This window comes from Thunnus maccoyii, chromosome 24 (assembly GCF_910596095.1).
Source record: "Thunnus maccoyii chromosome 24, fThuMac1.1, whole genome shotgun sequence".
NCBI classification, from domain to species: Eukaryota; Metazoa; Chordata; class Actinopteri; order Scombriformes; family Scombridae; genus Thunnus; species Thunnus maccoyii.
In genome coordinates this window covers 9966203-9993333 of record NC_056556.1, presented here as the reverse complement: position 1 = coordinate 9993333, position 27131 = coordinate 9966203, and the positions used below count along the sequence as shown (strand labels likewise).

The following is a 27131-nucleotide window of genomic DNA, read 5'->3' as shown; positions in this document are numbered from 1 at the left end:
GTAGTCACAGGATATTACGATTCTGTCGGAACGCGCTTTTTCTCACTTGTAAATCACAGTGTGACCGTTGCACGTCAGATTTTCAAACCTGAAACCGCCTCCCTTCTGACTGAATTTGCGTAGATTTTAAGGATCTCGCCCACCGCTGCAGATGACAGACAAAAAAAATGTTAGTTTCCTGTCTTGACAGTCAGGCTGTTTAGTGGCATCTGCTGGGGATCTAAACCTCAGAACTCCTTATTTAAAACGCTCCGTTGAGTGTTGAGATCAGTATTCACAGTGTGTTTGTGTGTTTCTGTGCATATGTGTGTGTATGTGTGTGTGTGTGTGTGTTTCCATTTTACTTGGAGAACCTGTGTATTTACTGTGGTAAACGAGCTGTATTAGCCGGTGGCCTTGGCGGGGGCTAAGCCGAGTTATTACCGCTGCCTGCTGGATGTCTCTCAACAGTTCATTGAAAGCGAGTGGACAGGAGTCCTTGAGAGCAGTTTACACACTATATGGAAAGTGGTTACAGATCGAGGCTGCATCCGCGTATGTGTGTGTGTGTGTGTGTGTGTGTGTGTGTGAGGGATCGCACTATGTGTTTTACTCTCACGTGTACCTGCGTGCGTGCAGTCTCAGTGCTTCTGATTTTCTCCGCATTTTACACTGTTTTCATGTCTTTTTCCTGCATTTTTAATTATTTCTAAGTCCCACTCCTCTGGTTGTGATAATGAAGCTCCAGGGCTGTGTCTGGAAATAAATTCATTATATGAATAAGTGGGGGAAGGCTGCAACTAACGATTATTTTCATTGTGGATTAAACTGCTGATTATTTTCTCAATCAGCTAATCGTTTAATTTCTAAAATGTCAAAACACGGTGAAAAATGCCAATCACAATTTTATGAAAAGGTGATGTCTTCATAATGATCAACAGCCCAGATCATTTATAATAATGTTAAACACAGAAAAGTAGCAAATCCTCACATTGGAGAAGCTGAAACCAGAGAATATTTGGTGTTTTTCACTGATAAATCACTTGCTGATTGATTTTATGCTGATCAACTAATTTGTTCAGCTCTAGATGGGGGGATTACCTGATATTATTCAGCACTTTTTAAGCTTGGAAGCTACAACAAGACTTAATTTAATAAGCCTCAAAATGTCAGTCATCTCTTGTTCAGATGTCCTTCATTAATTGGCTACAAGATTATGGTCATATTGGTGCACACGGGGCCATCCTTGTGGCCTAGTGTGTTTAACATACTCACCATGAATTTGCAGTTCTCCTTGTTTGAGTCTGACCAGGACTAACCACCACTCTCCCTTCATTTCCTGTCAGCTCTCTACTGTCTAATTATATACAAAAAAAAGCAAAAATATCCATAACATACCTTTAAAAAAATGGACATATTCCTGTTAAATCAATAAAAATAAAACTTATTTGATATAATTATGGCAGAATACAAACTAACTGTCTGCTGTCTGCCTCTGTACCGGTGACCCCATAAGGGAACTTCTTAAAATTTGGCACAAACTTGGACTCAAGGATGAACTGATTAGAATTTGGTGGTCAAAGGTCAAAGGTCACTGTGACCTCACAAAACATGTTTTTGGCCATAACTCAAGAATTCATACGCTAATGATGACAAAGTTTCACACAAATGTCTAATAGGATAGAATGAAGTGATGACGTTTTATATCCAAAAGGTCAAAGGTCAACTTAAAAAATCATAATGTTCTGCAAAATCACTTTTCTGGCCGTTATTCAGCACCGTAACTCAGGAACAGAAGAGGAGATTGTGACCATATCTCACATTTGATCAGGATAGTGAATTGATGACACTTATCTTGGTTGCCCACCTTGAAACTGTGGTGATTGTAAAGATCTTCTGTGTGTGTGAAGCATCCATGTTTTAGAATTTGTAGCTTCTTCGCAGCAACATCCATATCTGAAGCTTTGTCTACTGTCATGGCTACAACTTTGTTTTATATCAGAATCAGCTTTATCGGCCAAACATGTGAAATCATACAAGGAAAATACATTTAATACCTTTTATTTGACTCCTTCAAAGTCTTCACTATAAATATTATATGAGTCTAGACAGACATGGATGTAAACTGCACCTTGACTGGTTGGCGGAGGCAAAAACTGTGAGGCGTTTTTTTCTAGTTTTAGTTTTGAGGTTGCAATCATGTACTTTGCTCCTGGCTTAAAATGTAGAGAATGCAGCCTTAAGGGAGGATTTACATTTTGAACCTTTTCGTAGGATTGTTTGTCAGTTGGTGTATTTCTCAATGTCTTCTCCATCTTTACCCCGCAGGTGCTGTGGCCAGTACTGAGGTGAAGATGCGTCTCCAGGAGTTTGTCCTAAACAAGAAAAAGGCCCTGGCGCAGCGGAGCCTCAACCAAGGAGGCCTCCCCAACGACGCTCCCTACTGGTACCGGTGAGGACCAGTTACTGCTTGAATAGATAGACTCAGCTAGCAGTTTGCATTAGACAGTAATGCAGAGACTTCATGGCAGGTTTTGACATTATCACCTATCTCAGATCAGTTTGGTGTGATCGTTCCAAGCTGAAAAACTATTAAATATCATGGCTGCTGTTTCTATATTCCTGTTTCGTTGCAATGTTTGTAAGTGGTAGAATACAGTAGAAGCTATCTGCAGATAATTACAAGTGTGTATGGCAATTCTCTCCCTGACTGCAGACGAATAATGTATTGGATTGTGTCTTAATCTGTCAACGAGCTTCCCCTCTCCCTCACCTGCCATACTGTATGAGCCTAACTGAGAGATGGATCGAGTAGGGTTATAAAACAAACACACACACACACACACACACACACACACACACACACACACACACACACACACACACACACACATACACATGAGAGCAGGATATTGGAACCTGATGATAGGGGCTCTTAGATCGAAGGTTCAGCCTTGAATGTTTTATTGTAGCATCTCTGGAGCCCTTTGCAGGTGTGTACACTTGCTGTTTCCTCTTTGTTCGCTTTCGTAGCCATCATAACGTGCACCCATTGTCTGTGAGTAACAGACTGCATGACTGGAAACATGATCAAATTTATTATGCATATAAACACATCATGAGCATTTGGATAAAAATCTGGCTGTCAAATAAATTAAATTAAAATGAGTTTCTCCTTTTGCAGTTTTTGATGATAGACGGAAGTTGGAAGTTACTTGAATGAAGTATATTTATGCTGTAGACCTATTGAGAGAGAGGTAGTAGGGCATCATTTCAAAATTATGTTCTCCATATGGATTTTGTTTGGGCACCATAAAAGGTCTACAACCATAAAATTCAAATACATAAACAAATAATGTTACATAATCTTGATGTGTGACCTAAACACCCCAAAGCGTTTACTTTCAACAGAGCAGAATGATACTCTAGTTTCTTTTTTCTATATCTGCCTGTCTCTGTCCTTTCACTACTCACTGGACTGATCGTCCTCTCAGTTTTGGAAGAGAGGAGTGTGTACATCCGCTTGTCAGGAACATGCATTTGGGCCAAATCCAACTCGGCTTAACTTTGCCTACAAACACCACCTTATTCTGTAGGCAGTGAACAGATGGCAGCACATGTCTGCAGCCTTGCCAAGGGATTTGCATGATGCTTTAATCATACAGATCTATGACAGCCATGAAGTTAGTTACTTTGTTGGGATTACTCAGTCAGTCACATGTCCAGAGAGTTATCACTATTTGGCCTCGTGGCACCTTTAACAGTTTGTGTGTGTTTCGGTTTTATAGAAAAACCCAGCACAGCTCTCTGGACCAGAGCTCGCCTCCACAGACTGGTGTGTCCACCTACAACCACCCTGTGTTAGGTGTCTACAACCCCCGGGATGACTTCCCACTCCGAAAGACCGGTAAATCACACACACATGCTTACACACTCGGTTTGGACAGTGCTGCGCCTATGCAGGCTCACGTTTAGAGAGGATAACACACACACTTGCAACTGTAATGTCCAGTAGCTGCTATGCAGACTCACGTCTAGCATAATTTAGAAGGTATCAGAGCTCTGCACCATTAATCACATCCACATTAGGCTGTCAGGGTCTCCCAGCATCCCCCACATGAGTGTTAGAGAGTGTAAGCGTAGGTGGTTCAAGAGTTCAATAGAGTGAGAGAGCTTTTTACCATTTAGCACCTGATGTTTTATTAGATTTTAATAGTTTCTTATCCTCAGGGGTCTTTTTGAATCAGCTGTTGATCAGCAACTCTTTAAGAAACCATATCCTGACATAGACAGTGTTAATAATTACAGACATATACCAAAGTTACCCTTCTTCTAGCCAAGACTTTGGAGAATGGAGGTATATTCCTAGCTCGGATTCTGTCAGGTTTCAGATTGTCCATGACATTCAGCAAAACTTGGATGCTAGCTGTTGTACTGTTTTTGTATTTCTGTAGGACCTTTCTGTTGCCTTGATTTGGTTTAATCATTGCACAAAATAAATGTGTCTTACAGGTGTAATTTGAGGGCTGTGTCAGTTGGGAACTTCTTCTCTAGTAGCGCAACAATTACTTTTGGGGTTCCCCAGGGCTCTATTCTCTGCCCTTTATTGTTTGCAATCTACATGATTCCTCTGTGTCAAGTAATTCACCACGGCAATATTTCTTTCACCATTATGCTGATGATACACTCACAGTAACTCCATCAGACCTCTCCTCTGTTAACTCACTCATAATCTGTCTTGGAGACGTTAAATCCTGGATGTCCAGTAATTCAATAGAAGGCTGATAAAGCCTTTTAGCCTGGCATCTCCAGACTAATTTGAAAATGCGTATTAGTCTTGAACCTCTTCAGTTCATTTTCGATTTCCAAGGGGCGTTATCAACAGGCAGACCAAAATGCCTCCAGATGCAATCAGAGAGACCTATAACCAATCAGAGCAATGAAACATTGGGCAGTGCTTGTCTTTTGGCTTGTCTAGCTCACAAACTTCCTCAAATTACAACTGAACAGTACACTAAAATATGTTTCTGAAAACATTTGAGGTGGAAAATAGTCTTTGCAGTAACAGAATCTTGATTCATATTTGATCAGCACTGCCTAGTTTGACAGTTTGATCTGAGTTTCGTGAGCCTGGTGCATTGTGCTCTGCAGACTTTTTTTCCCCCCTTAACTTTATTGACAACAGTCAAACTCAAACAATGGACAACCCCAGGACCTGCAGACTGTCAGTCATTGTATCAAACCCGCCCCATGTTAGATAAACGGTTGTGATTGGCCCGTCCAGTTCTAGGCAGGGTGGAAATCTGTCTGAATGGGAGGGAGACAGATGCATCTGCCAGAGCAAATAAAACATGAGCTCGGCAGATTCGTCTGGTTCCCAGGCTAAAAGCCTTTGGGCCCAAAGCAAACATGTTAGGTATGTTAGGCTCTGGTCAAACTTACACCTCAAACAGGACACAAGAAATCTTGAGATGGTTTTTGACTCTGATTGAGCAACTAAACAAAGCCACTCTTAAGCTCCTTAAAAAAGATGATTTAATTAATTTCAGGACACACAAACTTATGTACATTCCTTTGTACTGAGCCTTGTAACTCATTATTTGCTGTATGTCCAAAGAATTAATCAATCAATTGAAGTCCATCAGATTGACAAAACACAGCTGGTAGGATAATCACAACATAACTTACAAGTTTTAGCACATTTAAATCAATTTTAGCCTTTCTGTCCTGATTGCTTGTGGCTCCAAGAATGAACTTTTAATTTTATTTTCACTTTCTTATAATTTGTGTCTGTGCTTAATCTGTACTGTGTTTTGTCTGGCAAACCCAAAATATTAAATTCTTTATAATGTATGGCCAAAAAGTAGCAAATTATCACATTTGAGAACATAGAACTATCACATGTTTGCTGTTTTTGCTTGAAAAAACAACTTAAACCATTAATCTGTTATCAAAATAGTTGCAGATTAATTTTCTTTTGATCGACTAATCGCTCTACTTATTAACTGAGTGCACTTGAACCCAGTAACTCTGCTGCTTCGAATACTAACAGTGCTTCTGCAGAGATCCAAGCTTTTCTTTTAAATGGGTGACAAATCTTGTCAAAAATCATTAGAGCTGCTAAAACGCTGCAGAATGTGCAGCTGGAAAAAAGTTTCTTCTGGCCTTAAATCTAACGTCTTCAGGCTTATTGCTCATAGTACCGAAGCCTTTGCAGAGTAAAACCAGCTGTTTGCTGTGTTTTTTTGTCAGGTGTGTGTATGTGTACAGCTTTGTGTATGTGTGTGTGAAGTGTGAGTGGTGTGTGCGGTGGTGTAGTCGTGAAGCAGCGGTCGTCTTACAGTGCAATTATTCACTTAGTGCGGCGGCAGGCGGCTACAGCCAGCGCTTCAGCCCTGTTGACTCTGAGCCTTCGGGCTGCTGGCCACCACAGCAGATAGACCACAGTTGACACTGGCCCACACAGCCACATTCCACCCTGTGAGAGCAAAAGAAGAGAGGAAGAGAAGAAGACAGAAAGGACAAATAGAAGAGTAAAAAAAAAAGAGAGATGTTGAGGTGAGAAGGATGAAGTGTGATCAGGAAGATGGAGAGAGAAATTAAGTGGAAAAGCTTTGGATGGCTTCACTGACCATTTAAAAAAGACCTCAAGACACTTTTTTTTCTTGTTAAGAAAAACATTTGAGGCGAAGGATGGAGGGAGTGTTGGTTTCTTATTAAAAGCAGAGCATCAGAAGATGAGAGCACAGACGATGAGAGCTGGCAAGCAGGATTTAAACTAAATCCACCAAGTGGCACAATGATGCCACACTCCCAAAAACTTGCTTCATGTAGAGAAAGGAAAAAAAAAAAGGCAGGAAGATGGTGGGGAGAGAAAGATTGTCCCTGGAGTGTCAGTTCGTCCCTTGATTTCTATAAGGCTGAGGATTGTGAGAGCAGAAAACCTGTGCCACCCTAATATTTGCCTACAGCGATGACGTGCTTTGCGGGGTTTACTTATGGTAATGCCAGCTTGGGAGAGGTTAGAGGCTCTTTTATATCACCGCCTGGCCATAAAGTAGAGCACTGGCACCCAGGACTCCCAGCAACGGTCAAGGGAAGCAACAGCGCTCTTTTGTGCATCTCCCATCTCCCCTTTTACATTTTCGAAAAGTAGTGCAGCTGATACGCTTACCCATCTATTTATAGTGCACCTAAACAAACTCACGTTGATAAAGAAGATCTGATTTCATGCTGTGCACTGTAGTTTTCCACACAACAGCAGGGCACAAGCGATTGTTGTCAGCGCCAACCTCGATGACAAATACATTGCTTGTGTACTCTGTGACTCCTTCACAATGAAAGCCAAACAGTAAGGCTGATAACAATGAGATAAGATTAGAAATGGTAACACTGGATTACATGTTGCATCACTCCCTGTAAATCCTTCATTCATAGGTAGAATTCAGGTAGTGCTAAGTTTGAATCCAGCACGGAAACGGTGGACTCTGCCACTAACAATGAAAACTACTACATACAGAAGTAATTTCTGAATGTAAATGTATTGAATGACTATTGCTGAAAAAAATGATGACCATAAATAGTTAAAAAGGATACGGGGTTTAATTTTATGAAAATCTTAAAGGGGACGTATCATACACAGGTTTATATTTTTATTCTGGGACTCTACTGGAATATATTTGCATGATTTACAGCTCAAAAAACTTCTTATTTATTTTATTCTGACCCTTTATACAACCCCTCAGTTCAGCCTTTATCTGAAACAGAAGGTTTTAGCTCCTGTCTCTTTAAGGCCCCCCTCCCGCTGAGCCCACTCTGTTCTGATTGGTTAGCAGTTCCAGAGGCTACGTAAACAAACAACAGTAGCACGATTTCACTTCTTTTTCTTGTTCTTTATTGGAAATGGAAACTTCTTAAATACATCCGTACATGTTCAAGCCGGAATCTGATCTGAAATATGTGAGCGCACAATGTGAACAACCCGTGAAACAACCTTAGCAACAACCTTAGCAACAAAGACCACCAAAAGATGATTGTTTGTGGGCATGCAAGAGCGATCTGACATCATCACGAGGAGGACGCATAGGTAAAATTGTAAACAGAGCGTTCACGTCAGGTAGAAGCCCTGGCTTTTGACTTGAAGGTGGCATTTTTACATACGTCCACCTCAAGTTTCTGACCTTTTACTGTGATTAACATAGACATCCGATATCATGACAGTGTATAAATAACAGAAAATCACAAAAATATGTCCTCTTTAATGGTCTTATGATACTTTTAATATAATACCATCATCTAAAGATGAAGTGTTGGGAAAAAGAGATGGGAAGAAGAGTTGCATGACGAAATGCTTCCTGAAAACCTGAGCCTCAAACAAATGGCGTCCTTTAGAATCATTAACCTTCCTTATACAATTCAACTTTAGGTGTTAGGACCACCCCATTAATATACAATATGCCTTGTCTGTGGCATGTGCTCACATACATGAGTGCCTCAAAAACATGCAGATGGGGTTGGAAAGTTTGAGGCCTTTTGACTGACTGTGCTTCTCTTTGATAGAGACAGAGCAAGGCGCACTATACAAATGGCGTCCTCTAAAATCATTAACCTTCTTTATACGATTCAACTTTAGGTGTTAGAACCACCCCATTAATATACAATATGCCTTGTCTGTGGCATGTGCTCACATACATGAGTGCCTCAAAAAGATGCAGATGGGGTTGGAAAGTTTGAGGCCTTTTGACTGTCTGTGCTTCTCTTTGATAGAGACAGAGCAAGGCGCACTATACAAATGGCGTCCTCTAAAATCATTAACCTTCTTTATACGATTCAACTGTAGGTGTTAGAACCATCCCATTAATATACAATATGCCTTGGCTGTAGCATGTGCTCACATACACATGAGTGCCTCAAAAAGATGCACATGGGGTGGGAAAGTTTGAGGCCCTTTGACTGTCTGTGCTTCTCTTTGATAGAGACAGAGCAAGGCGCACTGTTTGTGTCTTTTCACTGATGAGCAAATGTGTTTTTCTGAAGCCTAACTGGGGCGACCTGTCCTTCACATGGGTACAATAGCACATAGGCAGCCTGGTACTGTCAGTACATGGCCTCGGTTACTAACCAGACTGTACAGCTCGCCCATGACTACAAAGCAACACGCAGTTGTCTGAATACAGGATGTCACTCGCTGAATAATACAGCCTTTCACCTCTGTTGTGAGGCCCATTTTAATGAGGCGACAATGCACCATTCATGCATTGATATCATGTATGATTGTATGTGCCCCCTGCCTCCATAAGACCTACAACAAAACCTTTAATTTCCCATAGAACAGTTAAAAAAATACCAGTGATCAGGTCATGTTACGGTCTTGTAGTGCTAGGTATAACTGCCAATTGTAAGCTGCAATAATAATCATGCCATGAAGCTAAGTCATGTCATCTTACTTTCCTTGAAATTAGTTAATTAATCCACGAAAGTGGAAATAATTCTATGCAATCATTTACAAAGTCATTTTAGCAGATCAGAGAATTTGAGATGTATCAAAGTCACACTTGTCACATACTTAAATTTGTGACTGATACCAGATTTTCTTCCCAAAGCGCCGCCTTGTATCTTGCATTTCTGTAAGCACCACATTATGTTGTTCAAAGAGCACAGAAAACCTCTCTCACAGGTATTGACATTTTCTCTGATTCTACTTAGCTTTCACTGTATCTTTACTGTGATTATTGGAGTGCTGTCATACTGGATCATTCTCCTTTTAAAATTTGTTTTGACTCTGCTGAAGAAAAACAAGAGCCTAATTACGCTCCTTCAACAGGCTGATAACTGTCTCTTTGCTGAGTTTTCCACACTAACAGACACTGTCCATTGATCAAATCTGGAGAAAATAAGTTCTGTCATTAGTCTTGTAAGCTCTAAATGAAGTTGTGGTGTCTATAATGGCTTTTGTGATAGATTTCAAAATCAAGGTTATGACCTTTCGATATTCAGCCTTTTCATGACCAGAGATACATAATGTAGTTTCTTCCTTAAAATATTGAAACAGAATCACTGTAGAAAGACAGATATGTTTTAATTCATGTATCAGAAATGATTTCTGGATAGGATCTTAACGTCATTCTTTATGACAATTAAGATAAACCAATAGACTGTATATAAAGACCGATGTAGCAAGGTGTGGCGTCACCCATTGGTTTGTATTGGAGCCGGTTTGATGCCCAGAGTTGCAGCTTATGGTCTGGAAACATACCCCGCTACCTCAGACTTCGGAGTAATGTTTAACTTACAGCACTCTTACTAGATGGTTTGAACTTAGCGGCTGAGACCATAATGACTGGTTGAAAACAATGATTGACTTAGAATTTCTAGAGAGCAGCTGATGCTTTTTGAATGGGAGTCAATTGGATTCAGGGTTTTTTTTGAGGCAGCATCTGGCGGCCATTGGTGGCATTGGACTTTAAGGTACTTCTGCATTGGCTTCAGCCTCAAGCTGTGGTAGTTGCTTCTTGGTGAACCAAGTAGACGACTGACTCATCTTCAGGGACCTAGCTTTATCTTTTAGTTGGTACAGACAGTGAATTAAGGACTCATAAAAATTTGTATCATTCATTTTTTATTTTGTAACTCCAAGACCATTGTTTCACTCTTCATCAAGTGTCCATTATACCAATATTGGCCTAGATTTATTTAGACCCTTGTAAATTTTGTTTGCAGAATACAACTTCATTCTTTCCAAAAATCTAAAAGTCAAATCTGGTACATTCAAATCAGACATCCTGATTTGTAGTAAATTGGCTTCAGAAACTTCCATCAACATTAATTTGTTTTGACTCCATCTGGACTGAGCTCTCCCTCCTACTTTGCGCTGTACCTTCACACTTCACAGTTCACACTTCACTCTTTTCCACACATTTATTTTTACCTGACACTGTGAAATGGGAACAAGTTCATTTTTTGACGAATGTTTCCTGAAAGGAATTTTCATGGACATTTACTCCAGGAGAGGTAGCTGCTAGCCTTTCAGTATTTGTACCTGCAAGAAATATAGTAGCAGATTAATTTGGTTATGTCATAACCAGGGTTAGTGGTGTACTACATTTGGAGCCCTCCTTTGATGGTTAAAAATTGGATAATGAATAGTGAAATTATCCGAGGCTGCTGATTGGCAGGGCAAAGTAAACAGAGCATTAGCCTCCATGGCTGGAGCCAAGGTGACATGCCGTTCCCTTCTCCCTGTCTCCATTCACAAGTCTGTGACAGCATACACAAAAGACCAAAAGGCCTTTAGGCAATCAGACATGGCTCCCAAATTGGAGCTAATTGCTTTTTAGCTGCAGTGTCTTTGGGAAAATGGATCAGAATTTGGCTTGTACAGAGCGTCTAAAATAGGAAGGAGGAATTGTACAGTAAATGAGTAGCAGCGTGTTACAGTTTGTCTACCAAACAGGTTTCATAACAGAGCAGCTCTGTGGAAGGTGCTCCATGACAGATCAATGTGTAGAGCTCCCACTTTAAGCTGAAAGCCTGTGAGACTGTAGTTCAGGTAACTCACCCATCCTTTGGATTCACTCGTCCAAAGCTGCACAGCCGCCAGTTATCTGTTTAACTTCAAGGAGATTTGACAGGAGTGTTGACGTTCGGCATGAAACAAAAATCACCCAGTTAGAGGCAGCAGAAACAAATGGGAATGTTGTAGTTTAATATCTGTAATGGCACATTAAACTCCCAAATCATCCAAAATGTAAAGGATTTGGGATGATTTTAAATTTAATTTCTAACGAGAATCATTGATTAAGACAAAGAGCAAAGCAGCTTCTGACTTTTCTCAGGCTGCAACAAGAACCACTGACACAGCTCATCATAAGCGCAACAGATAATCAGACACAGGTGTTGCTCCAAATTAATAATCGTTAGGAGGGACCACTTTCAGATTTGTAGATTTTTGGTTTTCTGAAGACTGCTTATCATGAAAGAACTGATGCAGTGAAAGAAGACAAGGTTTTTGAATAAATATCAACAACTAATACATGTTTAATTACCAGCAATGTAGGTTTCTTTACCTTTAATAAAAAACCCAAAAAGTATATGTATATAAAACAGTCCTTACACGGCTATATGAATGCCACTTTTTTTAGTATGACTTAATGTAATCTTTCACCTGTCGTCTGTATTAAAGTATTTGTGCTCATGGTGCAAGATATGATTGTGAAAACTTGAATGAATCTAAGGTTTGGTTCGTCTCTCTCCGTCCGTCTCTCAGCCTCCGAGCCCAACCTGAAGCTGCGCTCCAGGCTGAAGCAGAAGGTAAGCGAGCGGAGGAGCAGTCCGCTGCTGCGTCGTCGAGACAGCCCCATCACCTCCGCCAAGAAACGCTCGCTCGACATGGCAGGTGCGAGACACACAGACAGCTTTGTTGCGTTCAGAAACTTTTATTTTAGGCTGCTGTGTTTTTTGTTTTTTTTTATGACTGATGTATTTGATTTTTGTGTTTGTGTGTTGTTTCAGACTCTGCGTGTAGCAGCGCCCCTGGCTCAGGCCCAAGCTCCCCAAATAACAGCTCCAACAACATCCCCAATGAGAACGGCATCACTGTGTCAGTCTCCAACAACACGGAGGTAACACACACACTTTCACACTTGTTTTTGAGCTCATATTGATCTGTCATTTAGTTTTAGCTGCATCATCTAGCTCACATACAATTGAAGTTCCTCTTTGAAGTCACTTGTTGCAGTCACATGACGGTAAAACGATTTATTTTCACCCTGCTGTGGGGATTCAACACTTGTAACTTGTGAAATATTTCACATTTAAAGGCACAATATTTGTCTTGCGCATAAGTTTTGTACCTAAATGTAAAAAATAAAATAAAAAAGACCCTTTTCTGTCAGAGCAGCTTTGCTCTTTAGTGTCGGTGCTGGTCCTCAGGTGCTAGCTATTAGCTTTTAAACTTAGCAGCGTCTATCATGTACAAAGGCTACTGTATGAGTGAGTGATCTTCAGATGATGGCTCTGCAGAGGAGGACGGCTGAGGAGCTGGCAAGATGCTATTTGTGGCAGCCATTAGGGGAACTCAGGCAGTGTGGAGGAGGCTTATGTGGCCTTGACGATTTTATACTGCCAGGGGTGCCAATGAAGCTCACGACTGCAGTGTGTTTGCCCCTGTGCTGGCGTTTTTTTGTTTTTTTGTTGTTGTTCTGTTTTCTTTTTGGGATCATGATGCAAACACAGATAAATCATTTAAATGTGCTTCCCAGGCGTCTCTGGCCCAGAGGCTGTGCAGCGGCGCTGAGAGGGGCTCCGTTAACCAGCTGTCCCTCTACACTTCTCCATCCTTACCCAACATCACCCTGGGGCTGCCCGCCACAGCCACGGCCACTGCTGCTTCCAATGTAAGAAGGAAACCGCTGCCAAGCCGGCGAAATTGCTAACAGACCGATTCTGAATATATTTAACTGTGAATTTGTTTATCTGAATGTGTTTCTTATTTGTATTCCAACATCGGGAGTGTTTTTTTGTCGTTTTGTTCACTCTCTCTTTCTGTTCCAGGTGACCTCAGCCCAGCAGGACGGAGGTCTGCAGCCGGCCCTCTCCCTCAGCCCTCCCTTCCTCTCCGGTGGCCACTTGACCCCCTACCTGGCCGAGGCGGGAGCGGGAACAGGAGGGCACGGCGGGCACAGTCCACTCCTGCAACACATGGTGCTCATGGAGCAGAGTCCAGCACAGAGCCCCCTGGTGACAGGTAGGAGTAGTAATGGTCGTATTACTGAAGCTAATAGTGATTAAAAAGTGATGAAAGTAGCAAAAAAGTGTCAAATAATGAGGTAAAATTGATGTTAATGATAGGAACAACAGCAAATGATCAATGCTGCTGTGACTAAAACTAAAAGTATTGTTCAGTTTCACTCTGGCGACTCACTAAAAAAAAAAAAAAGAAAAGCATCTCCACACTCACAGAGATGTGTGTCCGTGGTACACTATGTGCCCCCTCACACTGACAGACGTCCATTCATTAGCTCAAACTAATGAGCTCCTTTCATATGTCAGCGTACGCAATGAGAGTATGACATGGCTGCATTGTGCGCCCTTTTCCCATCAGCTCATTCACTGACTACCACATCGCTGCTGCTATTTTCAGCGGGGCATTAGCAGTGAATGGGCAATGACGCACATACAGACGCATGTTTGTGTGTATCCGCGCACACAAAATGATATGTGCAAAAAAAAAAAAAACAACAAAACACAAGGACATGTGCGCGCCCACACACAAGCCCAGCAGCGAAGAGTGAGTTTTTACAGGACAATTGCGATAAATTACCTCTCAGTTCAGATATAATGTTAATAAAAACTGAGGAAAGTCATGTTTTTACTCACAGATGCATCAAAAAACCCTTCCTCGCTCCACTATCACATGGTTGCTAAACATCAGCAGGCTTTTTTTTTCATGAAAAAATTTGAAAATACTCTGTTAGGCAAGTAATTTGCTCAGTAATCAACCTTCTCACATCATTTGCCAGGCTCGATCGAGGCTGTTTTCTTACTTTTTTCACCCGGTTAAAACACTGTAAATGCTCTAAGCTGTTCACTTCTCCCATCTCGAACAATAACAATAAAAAAGTCACAGTGTGGCAGCACAGATGGTCGTTTTTATTTGGTTCACAAATACATCTGCTAACTAATCTTAGGTCCAACACCAGTAAGAGTAGAATTAGGAACCCATGTGTTGATGTACACACATCATATTCAGAAATGTTGTGGTTTTCTCATCATCAGCGCAGCTCAGGTGTTTTCTGGCAGCGCTCGTCGAGCTGACGTCTGTCTCCGCTTCCGATTTTTAATCTGGAAAAATATGTTCTGGAAATGTTGACATATTTCCCCCTGAAGTAGCTACCGAAATGGGTCATGAAGTTGCAGGATCATGAATCATTGTGACACCTAGTCTAAATAGTTGTTCACAAGGTTAAAGTGTTCGGGAGTGACATAGTTCGACATAGTTAAGTCAATTTTATTTGTATAGACCAGTATCACAAATCACCAATTTGCTTCAGGGAGCTTTACAGTCTGTACAGCAGGACAACATCCTCTGACCCTCAATTCAAAGAATGAAAAACTCCCTAAAACAACACTTTTAATGTGGGAAAAAAACCGGAAGAAACCTCAGGAGGAGCGACAGAGGAGAGATCCCTCTCCCAGGACACAGCCATGTTTTGTATAGTACATCATGCAAACTATAAGGTCCAGTAACATCTTATAATCTTGAAACATATAGTCTTGCATTGTAAAGGGGGGTTTCTAGATGGTCACCTTGACATAATAGATCCAGGTTGGGCACAGGATGAAGAACATAAATAAGATCCTGGAAGTTTGCTTGTTTCAACAAGGCTGCACTGGCAGACACAGTAGAAATCCTGAGACTTAATGTGAGAATGACACACTTAATTCTTGTCTTTGTTGGACAGTTGATAGTGAGTTGGTAGACAGGAAACAAGGGGAGGGAGATGGGCATGACATGCAACAAAGATCTTGGCTGGAATCAAACCAGGGACTTTACCAATATGTGGCATGCGCTGTAACCATTCAGCTACCAGGGCGCTCCAAATGACACATTTAGAGCATAGCCGTGAGTAAAGCTGGATAAAATGGCAGGAAAAATGGAAGCCGTTGTGTCTTAATTGAAAATAAATCAAGCACACAGACTGAAACAAAGCACCCTCTGTTCCAGCTTTCTTGAGAAGCAAGCTCTCACCAGGGACATGAGTATCTCCTATCTGGTCTTGGGTTTCACTCCCCCCCTATCCCACCCCCCCTCCTCCTCTCTCTGACATCTCCTCTGTCTTCCGTGTCCCGCTGTAGGCGTAAGCGGCTTGTCCATGTCGTCGGCAGCCTCCATGGCCAAGCTGCAGCGGCAGCACCGGCCCCTGGGACGGACCCAGTCGGCCCCGCTGCCACAGGGGAGCGCCGCCCAGGCCCACGCCCAGGCCCTCGCCCTGCAGCAGCTGGTTGTCCAGCAGCAGCACCAGCAGTTCCTGGAGAAGCACAAGCAGCAGTTCCAGCAGCAGCAGCTCCACCTCAACAAGGTAGGAGAGGAGCGGAGATGAAGGGCGGCTGCAGCTTTAGATAAAGCACAGTTTTGTAAAGCACATTCTACACCCTGCAAATATATTTATAAGTACAATATCAGTATGATTTATAAGTTATACAACATGTTATAAGTAGTTTTCTCACTGCAGTAATGAAGGCGGCTGATGGAAGGCGCCGCAGATCCGATGTCACATTCGAGTAAACTGATTAATTAACTCAGCCTGTGAGCTGCAGAGGGCCAGCGCAGGAGCTATAGTGTAGCTGTTTGTGTAGGCGGCAGCTTGTAACACAGCCAATAACGTGTTTGCTGTATATGTGTGTGAAGTCCTTGATTTTTTTTTTCTGCGTTTTCTCGTACACGTCTCTCTCTCTCTCTCTCTCTCCGCTTCGCTCTCTGTAGTATTTTTGTTTACGAGTAGGCGGAGGCAGGTATGGGTTTAACATGTATCGCAGCGTCGGTCTTTTGCGTCCACGTCTCTGTGACTGTGGCCCAAGACAGTTGCCACGGGCTGCAAGGTAACCGCGCACGCTGCCATGGCAACAGAGCGGAAGCCCCCTGCCTTATATGATCAGGGGAGGAAGCGAGCAGCCGTCGCTGTTAGATGGCTTTACCTATGTGAGCAGAGTACTCGCTAGAGGAGAGGTGGGTGGATGAAACAAGGGATTTCCTCTCCTCCTCCTCCTCCTCCCTCCTCCTCCTCCCTCCTCCTCTTCCCTCCTCCTCCCTTCTCCTCCTCCTCCTCCTCCGCCCCGCTCTGTCTCACCCTCTCCATATGTTTCAGAGCTCTCGAGTGGCAGCTTTTCACACAAACATATCTATAACAGCCTGTGGCACACCAAGGACGGATTCAGCGGGAGTTCTGACAGGACAAAAAAAAAAAAATCTCTACTTCAAACATTGTTTTGTTCTGTTAAGATGAGGCTGCAGAGATTTTTTTTCTCTCTTTTATTCTCCATTTTATAATACGATTAGTAATGAAGTAAGTCGATCAACAGTTTGGAGTCATGTACAGATCATCTGTGTGTCTCCACAACGGGGAAAAAAAACTTGTTTGACGTAAGAGTTGTGATGTGCATCATGGCTAATTCACTGAGCACCTAACATATCTAACTATTTTATCTCTATTTCAAGGTTCAAGGTTCATTTTAATCGTCACTATGCGGGATTACACAATGAAATTCAGTAGTAGCCCTCTCCACGCTACACATGTAGACAATGTATTAACAAATATTAAACAATCAATAAAAAAGAGCAAAGTGAGAAAAGTATATATAAGTAGCACTAAAGAAGAAATTAAAAAGGAAAAACTATTACATAAACAAGGAATATACAGTTACACATATGTCATATATACCCACAAGTGTCTCCACTGTGTCTTTTTACTCCTTGGTAACATTTTTTTGAATAAAATTTGCCCACAAACAGAGGGGAACAGGTCGCCTTATGACAAGTTTGTGCAGTTTAGAGAGTTTTATGAGTCCGACTCGGAACACTCGTACGAGCACACCGCATAGAAAAAGTTATAAAGGCTTCTCAGGTCTGTTTTATGTCCTTGTACACTGAATAAAATTGACCGTATTTGGATTTTAGGCTGTTGATTGGTCAGAACAGTTGATTCCAAGTTCTGTACACTTTATAGACTAAAAGATTAATCAATCAAGACAGATCATTAGTTATGTTCCTTAATGTGATTATTTCAAAATTTCACACAAAAACAAATGACAGGATTTTTTATATATATATATATATATTTTTTTTATAGAGTATCTGATTCCCAACAGTGCACACTTGCACACCCTGTACGCTCGTAAATCTCTTTATTGTGTTTTCATCAGTATCTCTGATCTAAGCTTCCAGTCTGATAGAAACGTGTTTGCGATCATTAAGTGAAAGGGAAAAACATCAGTTTGGAGAGGAGGCTTCTGGGAAAAGTAGAGCAGAGGGGGGGCAGCGGGGCTTGAGGGAGGAGGTGAAAAATGTGGGGGGAAAGAGAAGTTCGTTTGGACGCAAAGACGAGAACAGTAGAGGAGGAGGAGGAGGAGGAGGAGGAGGAGGAGGGGAGGTTGGGGGGGGGGGGGGGGGGGGGGGTAGTGGTGGGGGGGCGTGAATGAGAGCTGGTGAATGCTCTGACGTCAATGCTGTCCCTTGGCAAAGAGCCAGAGGACCCAGAGGCTTACAGCTCTGGGAAACACACACACACACACACACACACATGTTCAACCCCTACCCTCCCACACACACACACACACACAAACACACACACACACACACCTGTAGCTGTAGGCCACTCTCGAGACTTCCAGCAAAGCACGTTTTTATCTTTCTCGCCGTTCGTCTTCACATCAAAAAAAAAAACAAAAAAAAAACGCACGCACACCACAGAGGCGAGTACACCGCAGCCTTGAACGGCACTTTGAATGGTTCATGTCAGTAAAAGTGAATGAATAGACAACTGAATCACAACTTGGTTAACAGCAGGCCACAGAATGAGTCGATGAAAAGCGGCACAACGGGGAGTGTGGAATGTCTCTGTTCGCCGAGACACATTTTGCCCCGGAGTACAGTCGGCAGAGCGGCCACTCACATTCAATTAGAACGGATAGGTTTGAAATGAGCAAGACACCAATCTGACTGCGTAATCCAAATTAAGCTTGTTAAAAGAAGAATGCTCCAGAGAAAGGAGTGATTTGCCAGGAATTTGATTCAGCAGAGAGCGTGCCCGTTTGTCTGCTGCCTTCTCTGAATGCAGCCTCACACATTTGAGGGGATTTGTCACATCCTGCTGTTCGATTGTGAAATAAATTTCACATCGTACCGTCATCGCTCTCTCTCTCTCTCTCTCTCTCTCTCCTCCCTCCCTCCCTCCCTTTCGTGTCCCGCAGATGATGGCCAAGCCCAGCGAGTCACCTGTGGGCCGTCAGCACCAGAGCCACCCGGAAGAGACGGAGGAGGAGCTGCGGGAGCACCAGGACGGCGGCGCCCTGCTGCCGGGGGTCACCATCAAGCAGGAGCCCCCCGACCCGCAGGAGCTCCAGGAGGAGGCGCTGCAGCAGCACAGGGAGAGGCAGGCGGAGCAGGAGCTCCTCTTCAGACAGGTAGAGGACGGGTAGTCGTGGGGGGGAAAAGAAGTAAAAAGTGAGACATATCGAGTTTACAGATAAGAGTAAATTAATATGAAGGTTCTGAGAATTGATTTACTTGGCGCTAATGTATCGAAGATGTTCCTTGATGTCATGCAGAGAGGTAAAAAACTCCAGACACAGAATTGTAATTTGGGCTGCAGGAGTGTTCCTCTCTTTCTCTCTGTCCTATGGCATCTCCGTGATTAAACGCTGTGGGAAAATCGAAGCTGCATCATTTGTTTTGGCTGCCATCTTTTGGCCACAAATTGTACTTGCAGTGTCAAAGCAATTCCTCTCCCCTTTGTTCCCCTAATGCATTTACAATTTAAGCATTTCAGCGAACAACTCACCACCATAACTGCGGGATTCATCTTCTTTATTTATGTTGTGTTTCGTGAGCAGCAGGCGTTGTTGTTAGAGCAGCAGAGGATCCACCAGCTGAGAAACTACCAGGCCTCCATGGAAGCTGCGGGCTTGTCAATCTCCTTCCCGGGACACCGCCCCCTGTCCAGGGCACAGTCGTCTCCCGCTTCGGCCTCCTCCTTTCCAATCAGCGTCCCGGCCCCTGATCCGCCTGTCAAGCCTCGCTTCACCACAGGTCACTTTCAAATCGCTATAAAACCGCCAGTAGTGATTATTGATGATGGTAGCCTCTCCGGTCTGCCTCAAGCATCCATTTGAGAAGTTCTTTGGCTCCAAACTTCACTTCCTTCCTCATACACTTGGGGAGATTTCTATCCAAAAAAGCAGGTGAATTGGCCAAAAAAGAAAAAACGGCTTCCATCTGCTAGCAGTAATAAATGAGCTTTGATGAGTAAATTTTCTCCCACTACTCCCACTCCTTTCTTCTTCTCAGACATCTTGACTCTGAACAAAGAAAGAAATCACCAAAAATAGAGGTGCATTCACCCATCTAGAGGAAAGAAACTCTTACACAGCAACAGAGCAGCACTGACAGATGGTTTCACATTTCAGGGGGCTACATAAATGTTGACTGTTTTTGCATGCGTGCACCAAAGTCGTAGATATTTTTATTACAGTTTGTACTACTTCACTCCCACTCAGTTCCAAACCGCATAGAAAACTTTGTCAAAGTTGCATCAGAATGTGAATATCAAGCTTTTTCAGTCACTCTTCCATATTAATGTGTAATTCAGAGATAATGAGAGTAAAGATGCTTCTGCTTTTCAAAATAAAACCTTCAATCTTCAGCTCACCTGTCTGCAGTTAAGCATAAAAGTTTATGAATACAGGAAATAAATACAGACATTGTTTTAACAAGCGTATGTGTGTGTTCCTCTCAGGCCTGGTGTACGACTCCTTAATGCAGAAGCACCAGTGCATGTGCGGCAACACCAACAGTCACCCGGAGCACGCCGGCCGGATTCAGAGCATTTGGTCCCGGCTGCAGGAGACCGGACTCAGAGCGCAGTGCGAGGTACGGAGTCGCTACATAATATCTGGAAATATCTCCACGCTGCACATCACACAAAGTAGTAGACGGCATACTATGTGAGAGCTGCATTCCTGAGTGTATGTGTGTGTGTGTGTGTGTTTGTAGTGCATCCGTGGGAGGAAGGCCACTCTGGAAGAGCTGCAGACGGTTCACTCTGAAGCCCACGTCCTGCTGTATGGAACCAACCCTCTCCGACAGAAACTTGATTGTAAGTTTACACACACACACACACATAGCAGCAGCAGTATTACACAACTCCTGATCTGCAGTTACTAACCGTGTTTCATCTAATGTTTATCTCCCCGTCTTCAGGTTCAATCACTCCCATGTTCGTACGGCTACCGTGTGGAGGAGTGGGAGTAAGTAGCGCTCTCATTAGCGGTAGCGGTTCAGTGTTGTAGAAAACTAAAAAATTAATACGTCTGAAAATGTACAAAACTTACAGAAGTCTTGTTTGAAAGAGGTAAGTTTATTTTGTAAAGCCTTTCAAACACAGGCAATTGAAACTTTTGTACATAAGGCAAAGAAATGCATCACAGTATCATTTAATAACACACTGAAGAGGAAAATAAAATTCATTAAAGAACAATAAAATTAAAAAATCCACAAAAATGTATCAATATAAATAAACGAATAAGTTGCTAGAAATGTATTTGCACCTTTCTTAGTTGGTTTAAATGGAAACAACAGCTTTTAACTTTTGAATCCACGACTTTTCAGTGTCTTCAATTCCTTTAGTTTATTTCCACGTTGTTGATTCGGCTCAGATACGGTAACTGTGTGTGTGTGTGTTTGCAGGTGGACAGCGACACCATTTGGAACGAGGTCCACTCTTCCAGCGCCGCTCGGCTCGCCGTCGGATCCGTAGTGGAGCTGGTTTTCAAAGTGGCCACCGGGGAGCTGAAGGTAACCGCCATCACACTCGTCTGGTCGTTATCTCTCGTCTCTTTACGTCTTTTCCACAATGGTAAAGAAGAAATATATGTCGCTTTATATCTTAAAGATATTGCAGGGTTGTCTTAGGGTAAGTTACTTGAAGGATTTTGAAAATGAGTGCATGACCTTTATACTGTAGTATTTGACCCCACATCCTCAGGAAAACCTTGTGAAGTAGGTTTGTTTGATATACTTACAGATTTATAATGATTCTACCACCATCTATTGTCTTGACAGGAAAGAGAGCAGGAAAAAAAAGGCTTCTGTTTTTCCTTAAAATGTTATTTTTTGAAACGAAAACTCTGAAGCCACTAACAGTTATGTCAGAGTGAGCGTAGTTAAACCGCTGTTATTATGTCCTTGTAGTCGGTATAACCACAAGCTGTTCGGTATTCAGTATTTCCTGCTTTTGAGTGTGTTTGTGGCTGAATTACAATGCTTCGAGCGGTGGTTTGGCACCGCTCAGCGAACGCAGAGGAAACACTGAACGGTGACTAACGGGCTCCCGTCCTGTCCTTCCTGTCTGTGTCCTTCCAGAATGGTTTCGCTGTCGTCCGCCCCCCCGGACACCACGCAGAGGAAAGCACTCCCATGTAAGGCCGCAGCCGTCACCACACTCTGCTGGAGACACTTAATCTACGCATATACAAATACCAGACTCGTCTGGAATAGAAATGATATAAACCATTGAGTTTATTTGCACATAAAGTACTGAGAGTCTTTATTCTGCCAGCTGTTTCAAGAATTGTTTTATTTATTTTTCATATGCTTTAAAATGAGCTATAAAAACATCAAAATTGAGCAGAAAAGTGCTTTGGCACAGCGGGACCACTCAGCTTCTTACTCTCTGTTGCTGTTCCAGGGGCTTCTGTTACTTCAACTCCGTGGCCATCGCCGCCAAACTGCTGCAGCAGAGACTCAACGTCAACAAAATCCTCATCGTGGACTGGGTGAGTCACGTGTCATGTGACGTAGAGGGCGCGGTTACTGTGATTTTACAGGATTTGCTCGGCACAGTTAGATTTTTAAGTTATCTAGAGTGGAAACGGCACGGCGAGTTCGTGATTACATAACGCGCCTACTGTCTATCCCTTTAGGACGTTCACCATGGCAACGGCACCCAGCAGGCGTTCTACGATGACCCCAATGTCCTTTACCTGTCGATTCATCGCTACGACGACGGCAACTTCTTCCCTGGAAGCGGGGCACCTGACGAGGTGAGTGTGTCTTTATTAATGTAACCCTGGAAACCGTCATCAGTCCTGGACAAGGGTTCAGTTTTTTTCTGCTATGTAAGTTCATTTTAAATAAACTACGATTGTTTGCCATTTGTTTTAATGTTCCCTTCCACTATTGCTCAACATCAGTCCATCGTGACGTCTTCAAAGTACTTCTTTTGTTCGACCAACAGTCCAAAATCCCAAAATATTCAATTTAACACACAGTTAATAACACAGTACAGAACATTTTCTTGGTAATTTTGACAAACTTAGCAGCCAGTCAAGTTCTTTTTGGGGGCTTTTTCTCTTCCTGTTCGTATTACATCTGAATGTCAGTAACACACATGCTTCCCTCTGCAGGTGGGAAGTGGTCCTGGAGTTGGGTTCAACGTCAACGTTGCCTTCACCGGAGGTCTCGACCCACCCATGGGAGATGCAGAGTACCTGGCTGCCTTCAGGTACCAGATAGACTCTTACCAAATCACACACACAGACAAAACAGTTTGGCTTTAGATGGAAAGATTCAGTTTGAGGATTTCTTTGAACTTTGGAAAAAAAAGACAAGAAAAATATAAAGGAAATGTTCAACAGCAGCATCTACTGTACATACTTGAACTACAAGTATGTGCCAAGGAGGTGACTGTTAATTTAATATCTGCCAGTAGATTATTGTTTTATTATTAGTAGGCTGCAACTATTGATTATTTTCATTGAAATATTGGCACTGTTTAATCTCTCTACCCCGCCCTCCCACTCTCAGGTCAGTGGTGATGCCCATAGCCAACGAGTTCGCTCCGGACATTGTGCTGGTTTCCTCTGGCTTCGACGCCGTGGAGGGACACCCTCCACCACTGGGAGGCTACAACCTGACATCCAAATGTGCGTATGAGATTATCTGAAGTGTTTTTCTTATCAAACTCTCCTTCAGTCAAACCACACAAGAGAAAAGCACATGAGCATATGAAGTTTGGGGACTGACAGAGGTTTAAAATTGTGTTTCTGAAGGTGAAAAACTGCTCAGACGGACACATACATGCCATAAAATCACCTCCTTCCTGTTACCCTTATCTTCAGGTTTTGGCTATCTGACCAGGCAGCTGATGACGCTCGCTGGAGGCCGGGTGGTCCTGGCTCTGGAGGGAGGTCACGACCTCACCGCCATCTGTGACGCCTCTGAGGCCTGCGTGGCTGCCCTGCTAGGCCAGGAGGTAAGGGGTGGGGGGGTCACTTTGCCAACACGCAGGATCTGAATCCTAATGAGTGTCCCTCATGCTGTTCCAAAGAGGAAGGAAACTGATGGGACAAAACAGGGCATCTCTAGTGTTGAATGAGGCTCACAAACCTTTTATTTTTACTCCTAGTATCCTATTTTTTTCATGTGCTCAAATCACACAAGACTCTTTATTTGAATAACTAGTGATTACATTCATTTTAATCCCATGTTATGGTGATGTAATGGGGAAAAAACAGCAAAAATTATGTATTATGTGCCTTGATTGTATTAATCTCATGTAAATGTATCATTACTTCGGTCGTAATTTAACATCCTACTTCCATCAGATATGTGATTTAAATTTTAAAAGAGAAGAGTGGAATAAATAGAAGAATGTTTTAAAAGTTTACATTGTTAAATCTAGGGCTGCAACTAATGATTATTTTCATTATTGATCAATTTGTTGATTATTTTCTGTCTGTGAATCTTCAGAAAACTCTGATAGATGCTCATCACAGTTTCCTACAGCCCAATGTGAACAAAAATCCACTTAAGATCTAAAAATATTCAGTTTACTACTTTGTCAAGAGAAGGAAAAGCAACAAATTCTCTCATTCAAGAAGCCAGAACCATCAAACGTTTGGCATTTTTGTCGATTCATTTTCTGTGAATCGATTCAAATGATCAACTAATCCTCGCAGCTCTGGTTGAATCAGAAACTGACAAACTGTACTATGAAATCTTGCCTTGATTTAATACATTTCAGAGTCTCATAGGAACATGAAAATTTTAGGTTAAGCCGGGCTCAGACTACAGGAGTGTTAAAATCCTCGCTGATTTTGAAATGGGGTTGCATCACTCACATAAGGAGAAACTTCACAGATGTTCTTCTCTCTAATCTCAAACATGCACACACTACAAGATTCGAAAACAATGGCGCATCACATACAACAGGATATGATTCAAACAAATGCACCACCTCTCATGGGGAAGAAGATGTAAACAGAAGGCGGAGGTGAGATTTTAACTAGTCAGTTTTAATATCTGTTAACAGCAGTGTGCTAGCTAACGTTAGCCTCAAGGGCTAGAATGTGTACCGTTGCTTGGCAACACCATCGGCTCTCTCTTATTGGTTGCTGTGGTCCTGCTTGGAAAGTAGTGATGTAATCATCCAAATTTTAAATCCTAAGTATCAAACATGTTTGAAATTATCGGGGCAGCTCTGATGAGTCTGTGAGCAGTTCTGGAGGTTTAAGATTGGATCTGTAAACCCCTCACATTACCCCTCACCAAGGTCCCAGACCAGATTTCTCCTCCAATTGTCGAGAGGGTTGAATTGGGGATAAATCGGCCCAAAACTCCTGTAGTCTGAGCCTGGTTTTAGTCAGGTAGGTAAAGTGAAAAGATGTCAGCTGATGGGAGAAATCTAAACACTAAACACAATGGTTTCTTGTTCCCAGCTGCATCATTTTGAGACCAACGCCTTGTGTAAAATATTGGAAATGCAGCCTGTTATACGCTTGTGTTCATATTTTGTGTGTTTGTGTGTCCCCGTGCAGCTGGACCCGCTGCCAAAGGCCGTCCTCGAGCAGAGGCCCAACCCCAACGCTGTCCGCTCCTTGGAGAAAGTTTTAGAGACTCACAGTGAGTTCACCCTCAGTTACACAAGAACACGACAGAGAGATCATTTTTAGGTCGCTTACATTTCAATAAAGCATTGAGTCACCTCTGTTTCTCTTTGTTTCTCCTTTCATCTTTGACACTTCTTCTTCTTCTCCTCAGGTAAGTACTGGCGCTCAGTGCATCGCTACTCGCCGCGGCTGGGTCTCTCCCTGCTGGAGGCCAAACGAGGAGACTCCGAGGAGGCCGAGGCCGTCAGCGCCATGGCCTCTCTGTCCGTGGCCAACACCAACACCATGGATCACAGGTAGGGGTCTAAACCCACTGCTTAGAAGGAAAGTTATTTTACAGAGAGAAGTTTGTTGAAGATGTTGTAAAAATCATAGGTATGACTACGGAGCCCAGAAAGGGCTACGGAGAAAAAAAACAACTAATTTGTGCTCTTGATTTAATAATTCTTGCCCATGGATTACTGAATTAGTGCTCTTGATTTATCTATTTTGTCTGTTTCCCTGTTGTGGAGGGCACCAAATGCATCCAGTCAGCCAGAAGTTTGAAGAGAGTGACGAAGACATTTCCCCTGTAACGTCAGTCACGTATGAGAGCAGAAAGCACAAATTATCAAATCGAGACCACAAATTATTAAATGAAGAGCACAGATTAGTCAGTTTTTTTCTCCATGGCTCCTCCTGGGCTCCATACATTAGTGATACTGTTTATTGAGGAAGTAAATAACTGACTGAATAGTCACAATGCAACAAATAATGCATCTTTTATGAGGTTTATTAGATTAAAAAACCCTGAAATAAAACCTCAAATAAGTCAAATATTTAAAAGGTTAAAACGTAATGAGCACAAGTTCAGTCTAAATAAGGTCATGTGTTGCTTATGTTATTTGAAATTTATGCTGACACCCAAATTTAGTTTCCCAAAATACATTTGTTCCCCTAAAAATGTGTGAAAGGTCAAAGAAGAGAGGGATGTTTCTGAGTTACTGTACTTGTCCTACAAACACTGGCGGGGTGAGTTGAGTCCCAAGTCCGTAAAGGTCAGGAGGTTATCTGCGTGTAAAGCAAAGCTGCAGTGCAGGTTTGGAGGACACATAACAGTTTTATATCTGTTGATGTGTGTTTTTTTTACCCACCAGGCCGGAGGAGGAACCGATGGAAGAGGAGGAACCACTGTAACGGAGGGAAACATGAGGGTGTCACACTGTTAACCTTTGACCTCTCCGGAGAAGAGTCTCGACTGATCCCTTCATTTAGTCCCCCCTAACCCCACTCACCACGTCAGTCACCTTGATTGGCGGCCCCTCGGCCAAAACGAGGGAGAGGGGGTGGGCTCAGCCTCAGAGTAGGGAGCCAATCAGGAGACAGAGGACTGAATTGGGAAAAAAACATAATTGAACATAAACAGCGATGCTTCGCGGCACTCGCTCAGAGACACTCATTTTTCTGTCAGTCTTCGCACCACCTCCACGTTAGCCCACAGCGGCTAACCA

At 42.7% G+C, this 27131-nt stretch overlaps 2 protein-coding genes and 1 long non-coding RNA gene across 7 annotated transcripts in view; 2 read left to right on the top strand and 1 right to left on the bottom strand.

Annotated features, from left to right (window-relative positions):
- Positions 1–26918, top strand: part of LOC121891924 (histone deacetylase 4-like) — a 69132-nt gene extending 42214 nt beyond the window's left edge. For all 5 annotated transcript variants that reach the window (XM_042404601.1, XM_042404599.1, XM_042404600.1 and 2 more), the window contains 22 exons: positions 2308–2431; positions 3768–3886; positions 12245–12373; positions 12490–12599; positions 13239–13373; positions 13531–13723; positions 15835–16058; positions 18946–19158; positions 19588–19783; positions 20490–20623; positions 20747–20849; positions 20954–21000; positions 21440–21547; positions 22115–22170; positions 22440–22527; positions 22675–22794; positions 23158–23255; positions 23558–23676; positions 23872–24005; positions 25570–25654; positions 25793–25937; positions 26778–26918. In XM_042404601.1, the coding sequence (XP_042260535.1) occupies positions 2308–2431; positions 3768–3886; positions 12245–12373; positions 12490–12599; positions 13239–13373; positions 13531–13723; positions 15835–16058; positions 18946–19158; positions 19588–19783; positions 20490–20623; positions 20747–20849; positions 20954–21000; positions 21440–21547; positions 22115–22170; positions 22440–22527; positions 22675–22794; positions 23158–23255; positions 23558–23676; positions 23872–24005; positions 25570–25654; positions 25793–25937; positions 26778–26817 (2720 nt within the window). In that variant the 3' untranslated portion in view covers positions 26818–26918. The remainder of the gene's footprint in view (positions 1–2307; positions 2432–3767; positions 3887–12244; positions 12374–12489; positions 12600–13238; positions 13374–13530; positions 13724–15834; positions 16059–18945; positions 19159–19587; positions 19784–20489; positions 20624–20746; positions 20850–20953; positions 21001–21439; positions 21548–22114; positions 22171–22439; positions 22528–22674; positions 22795–23157; positions 23256–23557; positions 23677–23871; positions 24006–25569; positions 25655–25792; positions 25938–26777) is intronic.
- Positions 1–27131, top strand: part of LOC121891932 (nectin-2-like) — a 933424-nt gene that overhangs the window by 698140 nt on the left and 208153 nt on the right. The window lies entirely within an intron of this gene.
- LOC121891981 lies at positions 25968–26996 on the bottom strand. Its single transcript, XR_006094246.1, has 3 exons — positions 26916–26996; positions 26775–26811; positions 25968–26691 (listed from the first exon to the last, which is right to left on the bottom strand). It is a non-coding gene; the product is annotated as an uncharacterized LOC121891981 (long non-coding RNA).